The sequence below is a fragment of the Muscardinus avellanarius genome (assembly GCF_963383645.1).
Source record: "Muscardinus avellanarius genome assembly, chromosome: 18".
In the NCBI taxonomy this organism is placed as follows: domain Eukaryota; kingdom Metazoa; phylum Chordata; class Mammalia; order Rodentia; family Gliridae; genus Muscardinus; species Muscardinus avellanarius.
In genome coordinates, this window is record NC_137804.1 from 30351289 (window position 1) to 30364157 (window position 12869).

Below are 12869 nucleotides of genomic sequence, written 5' to 3' on the forward strand. Positions count from 1 at the left end.
GCTTTTCATTTTGTGGCAGCAGATAATGTACAAAGCTAATGCTGTATATTTCTCTAAGTTATGTGCATTTTATTAGAACTACCAGAAATATTTCAGATCCCAAGTTGATTTATTGGGAACTATCAATTTGAAATGAATTGCTCACAGAATACAACATGGGCATCTTGTGTCTACCTGAATAAGAGTGTTTAGGCATTTTGATGATCATTCTCATGTGGGGGTTTGATTTTGTTTTGTAGGGTTAATAACTAGTATTTATATAAGACAGAAGAAAAGATGTCATTCCGTAAAGGTATGTTCTCTTTACAAGTTATGTTATTGTTTTATCTAGTCAAAGATAAAGATATATATAATGTACATTTTTCTCATCTGTTTCAGTAAACATCATCATCTTGGTCCTAGCTGTTGTTCTCTTCTTACTGGTTTTGCACCATAACTTCCTTGGCCTGAGCAGTTTGCTAAGGAATGAAGTTTCAGGTATGGGAACCCTTACTAATGCTTTGAACTCTATTGAAGACCTGGAGTTCCCGGTGTCTCACATCATAACTTGAATCACTGTGTTAAAGGAAAAGAAAGCTTGCTTTTAGGCCTTGTGAAAGATCCTGGGAGAAGGCGGTGCTGGGTATGCTTTGTGTCCTGTGGAGCCCCACCTTTCCTGCAGTACGGTTAGCCAAGGCCTTGGGCAGGGCTTGTGAATGTGGGAGCGAGTACATGTTCCTGGTATTCGATCCCTCTTCTGGCCATTAGAGTGTCAATCTGGTTATTCTGCTTCACCTCTTACTTTCTTAGGCAACCAAATCAGTAATGCTCTAATTATAAAAGAGAAAGAATAAAGACTTGTCAGCTGATTTTTTAAAAAGTCATTATATAATTGCATTTCAAATTATTTTCATTTATTTGCTTATTTATTTATTGCAGGACTGGGGATGGAACCCATGGGCATTTGACCTCCAAGCTACACCCCCAACCCTATTTATTTTTTATTTTGAAACAGGGTCTCACTGAGTTACAAAGGGCCTCAGTAAGTAGTAACTGAGGCTGTCTGTGAACTGCGATCCTCCCCTCTCAGCCTCCCAAACACTGGGATTACAAGTGTGCGCCACCACGCCCAGCTTCAAATTATTTTAAATTAGTTGTTCATACCTACTCTACCTTAGTCTTAAAGTATTCTTTGTTTTTTTTTTTTTTCCTCTTGAGTTTGAACCCAGGAGTGTGCTACATCTGAGTCACACTTTCCCAGCCCTTTTTTTTTTATTCATCATCATCATCATCATTATTATTGTGTGTGTGTGTGTGTGTGTGTGTGTGTGTGTGTGTGTTACTGGAAATTGAACCCAGAGGCATTGTACCTCCAAGCTATACACCAAGATCAATTTTATTTTGTATTTGGAAACAGGGTCTTACTAGGTTGATAAGAGTCACTATTTGCTGATGCTGTCCTTGAACCTGCTGTGATCCTCCTTTCTCAGCTTCCCAAGTACTAGGATTACAAGCTTGTGCCACCACACCCAGCTTTTATTCTTTATTTTGAAACAGGGTCTCACTCAGTTGCAGAGGGCCTCACTAAGTAGCTAAGGCTGGCAGCAAACCTGTGATCCTCCCGTCTCATCCTGCCCAGTATGTGTGAGGTTTCATGAATTTGTCAAAAATTATTTCTGGATTGCTACATACTATAGTTGACCAGAGGAAGAGAATAGTAGCTTACCCCCCTGAGTTTCACTGAGTAATGATAGCTTTTGATTGTTATTGCTGGGGATTGAACCCAAAGCCTTGCTCGTGTGAAGCGTGTAATTGACTACCTAATTACATCTCTAGCCTTGATGGCGTGTCTTATAATGATATGTGTGTATTTTATGTGTATATTTATAAAAAGCAGTGCATGCTTCTGGTGGGAAAATTTATAAAGAAGGAAATAGTATTCAAACTTCATAAGGGAAATTTGTTTACTACTTTATCTCCCATCCCTAAGGATGATGGCTGATTACATAGGAGGTATTCAATAAAATATTAATTGAATGAGTAATTTCATTGCTTAGAGATTACTATAAAAATTTTGCACTCGTCAGGCGTGGTGATGCACATTTGTAATCCCTGCGCTTGGGAGGCAGAGACAGGAGGATCGCGCAGGTTCGAAGCCAGCCTTGCTGGCTTAAGAGACCTGGTTTCAAATAAAAATATAAAAAATATAGGTCTGGGAGTGTAGCCCGGAGGAAGAAGGAACCCCAGTACCACTAAAGAAAAAAATTTTTGCACTCTTTTTCTGTTTATATATTTTTTCTATCAGTTAAGATTATACTAAATATACATGTGACATATTTTTCCATGTGATTTTATCATAAGCATATTACCATGATGGCAGAAACTCTCCACATATATATGGAACCCAGGGGCATTCTACCTCCAAGCTACACACTCAGCCCTATTTTTTATTCTTTATTTTGAAACTGTCTTAAGTTGCAAAGGGCCTCACTAAGTGGCTGAGACTGGCTGTAAACCTGTGGTCCTCCTGTCTCAGCCTCCCAAGTACCAGGATTACAATAGTGTACCACCATACCCAGCTTGTTTTTTTTTTGTTGTTTGTTTTGTTTTTTAAACAAGGTCTTGCTAAATTGCTGAGGCTGGCCTGAACCTGAATTATAGACATGTACCATCATATCTAGCTGAATGTGTGTGTTTTATTCATGGCTGCAACCCCAGTACTTAGATATTGCCTAGCACATAATAGGTAGTCATTGTTCAATGATGATGAAGAAATGAATTAGAGCCAGGTGTGGTAGCACATACCTATAATCCCAGTACTTGGGAGGCTGAGGCTGGTGTATTGCAAGTTCAAGGCCAGCCTCAGCAACTTAGGGCTGGGGGCATAGTTTGGAGGTAGTATACCCCCAAGTTCAATCTTCAGTACCAAAAAGAAGGAAAAAATAAATTAATATATATAAAATTTTTCTATATCCATGGGAGATTGGTTCTAGGATTTCCCACGGATATCAAAATCTTCAGATGTTCATGTCCTTTATGTAAAATGGCCTATTACTTGCATATAATCTGTATATATCCTCCTGTATATTTTAAATCATCCCTAGATTACTTATACAGTGTAAATGCTATATAAATATTTGCTATACTATGTTGTTTAGATAGAAATAGCAAGAAAAGCAAGGCTGTACATGTTCAATACAGTATTGGGGGGGGGTACTGGAGATTGAATCTAGGGAAATTCTACCTCTGAGTTACACCTCCAGCCCAATTTTATTCTTTATTTTTGACACAGGGCCCCACTAAGTAGCTGAGGTTGGTTGTGAACCTGGATCCTCCTGTCTTAGCCTCCCAAATACTGGGATTACAAGTGTGCGCCACCATGTCTGACTTTCCACACAAAAAAAGTTCTAATCATGGCCTATTAAATCGATTTCATGTGTACTTGTCGCAGACCGGCTCAGTCCTGTTGGGGCGCGAGTCCACTCGCGGTCGAGAACCTCAGCAAAGATGGGGAAGGATGAGAGTGAAGTACTGCAGCCTCTTATCTGCAGCGATTCTTTCCCTTCTAGGAACTAAGAGTTCCTAGTGACGGCGCTCTCTAGAAAGAATCTGACATGGACAAAGGCTTCTTGAGCCAATGACACTTTATTACAAGAACCCCGAAAAATTTATACCCTTCACCAGTAAAGTTAATAGTAAGAGAAAAGGAAGTGAATGCAATCACTGTGAAACAATAGTGAATGACACATAAACAAAGGTAAAAAAACTAGTCCGGTTTTCAGCTGGCTTTTGGCTTTCAAGAGATTAACTCCGGACCTTCTCCCCGATCTTGCAGACAAGCAGTTCCAAAGGGCAATCTTCCAGAAGAAACGGGCACGCCCAAGGCTTGGAGGCTTCTCGGGGAATCTTCTTTAATTTTCTTGGAACTTTCCATCTTTTGTGCTCAGTCCATATAGCAAGTGTGGGGAGATGTGGTGATTCAGGTGGATGTGATAGAGTTTCTTCAGGTGTTGGCATCTTACCTTCTAAATCTGAAAGCTTAAGCAAACTTACAACACAGTTTGGCAGACAAAACACCACAAACAACACCATGAAGTTCTTGGATTTAGTTGTCAGATGTATTTCCTTAACTGCTGAACACTCTTCTTTAGACAACAAGTCTGTTAAAAGCCTATTCATCTTTAATAATCCATTTCCCTGTCACAAACCCTCTGCAACCTGCTTCTAACCTTCTAATTCCTTTCTTTCCCAGTTGGGACGTTCTTATGATAAGCTCTTCCTCATGCAAAAATGCTTTTCTTACTCTTATGGTATTTCCTTTCCTTCATACATATATATTTAGAACATCTGTCCTTTATTTTGTCATATTCATTCCTAACCATGCGGCCAGTCTCTCTGTCTCGGGGAATGCTCATACTGGGCGTAAAAGTCAACAATCTTTTTCCTTCGGCTCTATTGTATTTGGGCAACTAAGTTGTTCATCAACTAAATTGCTTTGAAGTCACACACAGTTTTATCTTCTCTGTCTCTAGGCAGGATCTCAAGGATAAACAGAGTTACCTTAAACTGAGCTACCGGTTACCGGAGTTAATGGCTTAACCTAAGTTAGTGATAGGAATGAGGGTCGGAGACCATTTGTGATTGCTGCAGCTGGAATGCTTATCACAGCATCTGAGTTCTGGTCAGTTTTTTCATTACTATTGAGCAGAGCCAAGGGCATTTAGACAAATTATTAGAGATTTTATTTCCACGGACTCAATTTCTTTCATAGTCCTGATCTCACATCACCGGAGCAATTCGTATAGAGAGTTAAAAGAATACTAGAAGAATAATAGTTATGCAAGAATATCTAAAAGTGGAAAATGCTTTTGGCCAGCGACCACACCTTCTCTCGGGGCTTATTTCTCACTTTGAGATTCTGCCTATGAACTGCGATAATGCAGATGCTGAGAGGGCGTGGCTTTTGCTGGTATCTGCATGTACTTAAATAATTTGTGGTTTAAGAAACAACTAGTCATCCCTCCACCCCTATTGAGGATTGAACAAGGGCATCCTACCTCTAAGCTATACCCCTAGCCCCATTTTTATTCTTTATTTTTGAAACAGTCTCACTAAGTTTTGAGGACCTCACTAAGTAGCTGAGGCTCTCCAGGAACCTATGATCCTCCTGTCTTAGCCTCCTAAGTACTGGGATTACAAACATGTGCCACTACCCACATCTAGTTTATTTTTATGTTTTCACAGTTATAAATTGTGACTTTGTGTGTGAGTGGCAGTGCTAGGGATCAAACCTAGGACTCTGATTTTGCTAGACACATACTCTATCACCAAGCTGTATCCCAGGCTTAAAATTGCAACTTTTGGTCTTTTGGTTACATTTCAGATTCTGTCACTTAAAGAGGTGGCAAGGGGAATGATTAGGCAAAGGCCATGTGCCTGTTTAAGATACTTGATACAAATCATAATACATTCTAGAAAGGTGCTGTTACTTTCCTATAATAATGTATCCGCCTATTTTTAAAAATCCTTCCACCTTTCTAAAAGTATGCTTACTTATATAAGAAAACAATTTCTGGGCTGTATACTTTAAAGTTTTTTTTAAAATTTTTTTAAAATCTTTTATGTGGTAATGGGGCTTGAACCCAGGGGCATTCTACCTTTAAGCTACATCCCTAGCCCTATATTTATTTTGTTAACAGAGTCTCACTAATTTGAGATTATTGGTACTTGCTGAGGCTGCCTTCTAACTTGCACTCTTCCTGTCTCAGCCTCCCAAGTACTGGGATTAGAGGCAGCCACCACTACACTTCAAAGTTTAATAGGAGAGGATAAGGTAAATTAGTACCATAATCCTCACTTTACCTCTTTCCATGTGTGTATATCAAAAACTCATGACAGCCAGAGGTGATGATGCACGCTTGTAATTCCAGCATTTGGGAGGTTGAGACAGGAGGATCACAGTTCGAGGACAGTCTCAGCTATTTAGTGAGGCCCTTTGAACTTAGTGAGACCCTGTTTCAAAATAAAGAATAAAAAGGAGGGCTAGGGGTGTAACTCAGAGGTAGAATGCCTCCAAGTAGAACGCAAAAAACTCATGATATTGTGTTTGTATCATAATGTCTTCCTTGTGTATGCTCTTTTCAGATTCAGGAATTCTGGGGCTTCAGCCCATAGATTTTGTCCCAAATGCTCCCCGACACACAGAAGATGGAAAACAAGAGGAAATTCCTGTAGTCATTGCAGCATCTGAAGACAGGCTTGGGGGGGCCATTGCAGCCATAAACAGCATTCAGCACAACACTCAATCCAGCGTGATTTTCTACATTGTTACCCTCAACAATACAGTAGACCATCTCAGGTGATCTCTGCTTGCCTAATGATTCTGCTTCTAGCAGATGTTTTGGAGGCCAGGTGTCAATCCAGGAATAATTTTACAAAATGCATATTTATATGTTTATGTATGTGGGGCACTAGGGACCTTTTTTTCTCTTTTTTGTGGTACTGAGAATTGAACTTCCATGATACACACCCAGGTGTGTGTGTGTGTGTGTGTGTGTGTGTGTGTGTGTGTGTGTATTTTTTTGTGGTAGTACTGGGGGTGGAACCCAGCGGCTTTCCACTTCCAGGCTATACTCCCAGAATATTTTATATTTTATTTGGAAACAGGGTCTCACTAAGTTGCTGAGAGCCTCACTAAGTAGCTGTCTCAGCCTCACCCAGCTGTATTTTGAAACAGAGCCTCACTAAATTGCAGAGGGCCTCACAAGTTGCTAGGGTGGCCACAAACCTGGGATCTTCCTGTCTCAGCCTCCCAGTCCTGGGATTACAAGTATGAGCCACCATACCCAGTTCTATTTTTTTTAAATTTATTAATTTTTTGGTTCTGGGGATTCCAGGGGCATTCTGCCTCCAAGCTACACCCCCAGCCCTATTTATTTGGTACTGGGGGCTGAACCCAGGGGCATTCTATCTCTATTTCATTTTTTTTTTATTTTAATTTGTGTGTGTGTGTGTGTGTGTGTGTACTGGGGTTCCTAAAAGCCCTTCTACCTCCAGGCTACACTCCCAGACCTATTTTATTTTTGGAAACAGGGTCTCTTAAGCCAGCGTGGCTGGCTTCGAACCTGCGCGATCCTCCTGTCTCTGCCTCCCAAGTGCGGGGATTACAAGTGTGCGCCACCATGCCCGGCTATTTCATTTTATTTAGTGCCCGGCTATTTCATTTTATTTAGTGGTGCCGGAGATTGAACACAGAGGTATTCTAGCTCTGAACTATACCCTAAGACTTGGAAACAGGGTCTCACTAAATTGATGTGAACCTCACTTAATTGCTGAGGCTGGCTTCAAACCTGCAATCCTTTTATCTCAGCCTTCCAACTCCTAGGATTATGGCATTCCACCTCTGAGCCATGCCCCCAGCCATTTTTAATTTTGAATCCAAGTCTTGCTGAATTGCTAAGGCTAGCCTGAAATCTATGATCATCCCGTCTTATCCTCCCAAGTACTGGGATTACAAACCTTGGGCCACCACACCTGGCTCCTTTTTATTAAATTTGAAACAGGGTTTCACTAAATTGCTGAGGCTAGCCTTGAACTTGGAATCCTCCTGTGTCAGCCACCCAAGTATTGGTATTAAAGGCTTTGAAATAAGGACTCACTAGGCTACTGCACAGGCCTTGAACCTTCGAACCTCCTTTTCATCCTCCCAAGTACTAGAATTACATGTGTGTCACCAAGCCAGTTACAATATGCATATATATTTCTCTCCATATCAGTTGCATATATGACATTTTTCCATGTGATTGTATAAGCATGTCCCTGGTGGCAGAAATGGTATAAAGAGCTTATAGCAGGAAGCAAGTAAACAGTTTTACACAATTAGCTCCAGTTGTGGTTTTGGTTCCGTAACTTTAGTGAAGGAAGCCTGGATGTTGATTTACACAGTTCCTTACCTCATAGACATATTTCTGGTTTAGAGTGGGAAGGCACTTGGAAACAGTGGCAGGATAGTGTGGTATGGAAGTACAGAATCAATCCAAATCCTAAGTCCTAGCCCAGAGGGATAGGGGAAACTTGGAACCCATTTCCTCATAATTATGGAGTGAAGATAACAAACTTAGAAGGGGCTGTGTCAAGCAAAAAAACAAAAACAAACAAAAAAAACAACACACACACACATAACAGCTACTACATAATTTCTCAGTAGCTGGGCGTGGTGGCGCACGCTTGTAATCCCCCAGCATTTGGAAGGCTGAGACAGAAGGATCGTGGTTCGTGGACAGCCTCAGCTACTGCTTCGTGAGGCCCTTTGCAACCCAGTGAGACCCTGTTTCAAAACAAAGAATATAAAATAGGGCTGGGGGTGTACCTCGGAGGTAGAATGCCCCTGGGTTTCATCCCCAGTACTGAAAAAAAAAAAAAGAAAAAGAAATAATTTCTCAGTAAATGTTCCTTACTATAATTGTTATAATAGAAACCCAATTTCATGGGAGTCTCATCCATGAAAATAAATGAAGACTTAGCAAGCTTTTTTCAAAAAACACCAGCCAGGCATGCGTGGTGGGGCAAACTTGTAACCCAAGTACTTGGGAGGCTGAGAGAGGCGGATTGCAGGTTCACAGACATCCTCAGTTATTTGGTGAGGCTCTCCGTAACTTAGTGAGACCATTTCAAAATAAAAAATAGGGCTGTGTAGCTTGGAGGTAGAATGCCCCTGGGTTCAATCCCCAGTACTGCCAAAAAAATAAAAAATAAAAAAATCCATATTTATCTAATATATTAAGATTTTGTCAAAGTTCTATTCTTGTGGCTTTTTTCATAGTTCATAATTTATGAGTTACCATGACTTTCACTAATTGAAAAGCTCAAAACCTCTCTAAAATGTAGAAACATACCATATTAAAATAGACTACAAAGCTCTGATGTTCCACACCTGTAAACCCAGTACTTGGGAGGTGGAGACAGGATTGCAGGTTTGCTGCAAGCCTTAGCAATTAGGGAGGCCTTCAGCAATTTAAGATACTGGGTTCAATCCCCAGCATCATAAAAAAAAAAAAAAAAGCAAAAAATAGACTACGGAAATAACATTGGGTTGAACATGGTGGCACACGCTTGTAATCCAGCATCTGGGGGGCTGAGGTAGTAGGATTATGTTTCAAGGGTAGCCTCAGCTATTTAGTGAGGCCCTTTGTAACTCAGGGAGACCCTGTTTCAAAATAAATATAAAAATAGGGCTGAAGGTGTAACTCGGAGGTAGAATGTCCCAGGGTTCAATCCCCAGTACCTCAAAAAGGTGCCCACAAAATTATTTAGAATGTACTAAATTATTTAGAATGTATTCTAAAATAAGGTATTCTAAATAATTTAGAATGTAGAAAATGTGTAGTACTTATTCAGGAAACATTGGTTTCTTTCAGATAATATCTCAGATTCAGCGTATGAAGTTCTTAAAGTCATCACAGTGAATACACAGACTACTAGCTCTATTGATACCCTTCACTACTATTATAGTTTGACTTTCTCCACCAGTTTATTTGAAAGGTGAAGAAATAAATGGTTCATGTAGTGATGGGAAGTTCCAGAGTTTTTCTACAGTAGTTTTACTGTTTTAAGAGAATTACTATAGAAACTTAGTTCTGGGGACTTTGGGGGAACTAACCCTCACTTCAACAAGAGACAAAACCAAGTTTGGTTTGATGGTGTGTGTCTGAAATTGGGCTGGGGATATAGAATACCCCTGGGTTTAATCTCCACTAACTAACACACACACACACACACACACACACACACACACACACACACACACCTCACCCCTTGCTTAGAAATATCCTGATATTGGGCTGGGAATATAGAATACCCCTGGGTTTAATCTCCACTAAACACACACACACACACCCCTAACCCCTCACCCCAAGCTTAGAAATACCCATTTGGTCCTAGTATTTCTTTTCCATTATGCTCCCTTTAGGAAAGCACAAAACAAGGCTATGATTTGGAAACAATATTTAAAAGTGAAATGTGCTTTTTCATCAGGTCCTGGCTCAAAAGTGACTCCCTGAAAAGCATCAGATACAAAATTGTGAATTTCAACATTAAACTTTTGGAAGGAAAGGTAAAGAAGGACCCTGACCAGGGGGAAACCATGAAGCCGGTGAGTCCCGTGCATCCTTGTTTGTACTTGGGAGTATCAGGACTAGAGCACCTGTGTAACTTGTGGGTATAGTGTATAGTTCTCTAAGGACCAAGCTTGTGTGTACAGTTCCAACTTTTTTGGCTAAGTTCTTAAACATTCTGGTTGCTTCTATATAAATAAAAGCAAAGCCACTATATCCTGTTGTCAATGCTTCTTTCCTTTTCCAGCTAACCTTTGCAAGGTTCTACTTGCCAACTTTGGTTCCCAGTGAAAAGAAGGCCATATATCTGGATGATGATGTAATTGTGCAAGGTACCAAAGAAATGGCCATGAGTGCTGTTCTCCACCCAGACTGTGGGCTGCAGTGGCTGTCTTATGTTCTATAAAAGGCCACTGTAGCTGGGCATGGTACTACAAGTTTGTAATGCCAGTATTTGGGAGGCTGAGACAAAGGGACTTCAGGTTTGCAGCGAGCCCCAGCAATTTTGCAACATGAGACTGTTTCTAATTAGATAGGGCTGGGGAGGTATATAGCTCAGAGGCAGAATCCCCTAGGATCCCATCCCCACTACCACCAAAAAACAAAACAATCAACATAAGGAGACATGGGAGGAACAGGGAATCTCAAGGAACCTGGAAATGTTAAGCATAACACCTCTCCACTTCAGGTGATATTCTTGCTCTGTATAATACACCACTGAAACCAGGACATGCAGCTGCATTCTCCGAAGATTGTGATTCAGCCTCTACTAAAGCTGTTGTTCGTGGAGCAGGGAACCAGGTAAATTACTAGACACCTGACTCCTGGTATATAGCTTTATGGGAAGAGGTAGCAACATCGAGGGAACTCATCCTTAATAGTTCCATTTTACATTCCCCAAATATATCATCCCAAAGCTAATGCTTTTTCTGTAGATTCATGCATTGGCCTGACAATCTAATTCTCCTTGAAAATTGGTTTAATAAGTCAGTATCTAGGCTTTTTTTTTTTTTTTTTTTTTTTTTTTGCGGGTTTGGGGATGGAACCCAGGGGCATTCGACCTCCAAGCTACACCCCCTGCCCTACTTTTTATTCTTTATTTTGAAGCCGGGTCTCACTGAGTTGCAGAGGGCCTCACTAAGTAGCTGAGGCTGTCCGCAAACCACGATCCTCCAGGTCTCAGCCTCCCGAATGCTGGGATTATAAGCATGCGCCACCACGCCCAGCTTCAGTATCTAGGTTTTGTTCTGAGACTCTTGTTACTTTTATTTGCCAAAACCTGAGGAAGTTGCCAGGCATGGTGCCACAAGCTTGTAATCCCAGTACTGAGGCTGAGACAGGAGGATCACGCAGGATTTAAGCCAGCCTCAGAAACTTAGTGAGACCCTATTTTCAAATAAAACATAAAATAGATCAGAGGTGTAGCGTGGAGGTAGAAGGCTCCTGGGGTTCTATCCCCAGTAGGTCAAAAACAAAAACACTGAGGAAGTCTTAGTAAGCCGAGTTTTCTTTACTGGCTATAAATGTCTGTTTGAAGCAGCAGGCTCATGTATATTCCATTTATGTTCTTAGTACAATTACATTGGTTATCTTGACTACAAAAAAGAAAGAATTCGTAAACTTTCCATGAAAGCCAGCACTTGTTCCTTTAATCCTGGAGTTTTTGTTGCAAATCTGACAGAATGGAAACGACAGAATATAACTGACCAGCTGGAAAAATGGATGAAACTTAATGTTGAGTAAGTAATTGGCCCAGCTATGAAGAATCTTGTATTTCAAACCCAAGAATCTTAATTTCAGCAGTTGTTCAGTATTTTTCATTAACTTTTGTAAACTTGTTATCTGTCTTACCAAGAGAGGGATTGTACAGCAGAACACTGGCTGGCAGCATCACAACACCACCGCTACTTATTGTATTTTATCAACAGCACTCTACCATTGACCCCATGTGGAATGTCCGCCACCTTGGTAAGTAAAAATTAATCATGTTAATTATTATAATAGGCCTAAATTAATAAAGAATTAATGTCTGGAGAACCATCCTCAGGGATGGCATATATCCACTGTTTTAAGTTTTCTACAGTTTGGTATAGCATTGCCTTAAACTGAAAGCTACCATCATTTGGCTTTTTTCAATTTTAAGGGTCCAGTGCTGGAAAACGGTATTCACCCCAGTTTGTAAAGGCTGCCAAGTTACTTCATTGGAACGGACACTTTAAACCATGGGGAAGAGCTGCTTCATATACTGATATTTGGGAAAAATGGTATATTCCAGATCCAGCAGGCAAATTCAGCCTAATCCGAAGACATATGGAGATCTCAAACATAAAGTAAAATAGTATTTAAACTCATCTCTCAGAAATCCTGGAAGCTGGTGTGTGTGTGAAAGTGACAGTTGGTAGGCTTTCGTGCCTCGCTATAGCAACCCTTGGAAAAGGGATGTTTCAGCTGGGTAAAGATGATACACTGCCCTGTCCAGCAGTCAGAAGTATGTCTCTGCCTTACCAAGTGTTTTCTACCACAGTGCTGACTGACCAGAAGAATGGACTGATCAGAATGATATAACAAGTTCAACTAGCTGGCACAGCTAGTTCAAAACTACTTCATGGTTTTAATTTTGTAACCTATGGCCTAAATCTGCAAATAAATTCTACATTTTTCAGTAGACTTGATTCCAGGTAACTTTATAGAATGCAGATACTCACTAAACATCTTTGAATATTTTAATGTATGTATCAGTATGTATTCACAAAATTTACAATTTATGTTATGGCAAAC

General features: G+C 40.4%; 1 protein-coding gene across 1 annotated transcript; it reads left to right on the forward strand.

Moving 5' to 3' along the window:
• Positions 1–232: 232 nt before the first annotated feature.
• On the forward strand, positions 233–12425 carry GLT8D1 (glycosyltransferase 8 domain containing 1; the record flags this gene model as incomplete). Its single annotated transcript, XM_080714920.1, is given in 10 exon segments — positions 233–269; positions 272–292; positions 379–477; positions 6124–6337; positions 10012–10129; positions 10339–10423; positions 10780–10892; positions 11664–11830; positions 11947–12059; positions 12235–12425. Coding segments are annotated over 10 exon segments (1158 nt in total), but the record flags the coding sequence as incomplete, so codon positions are not given.
• Positions 12426–12869: the final 444 nt, after the last annotated feature.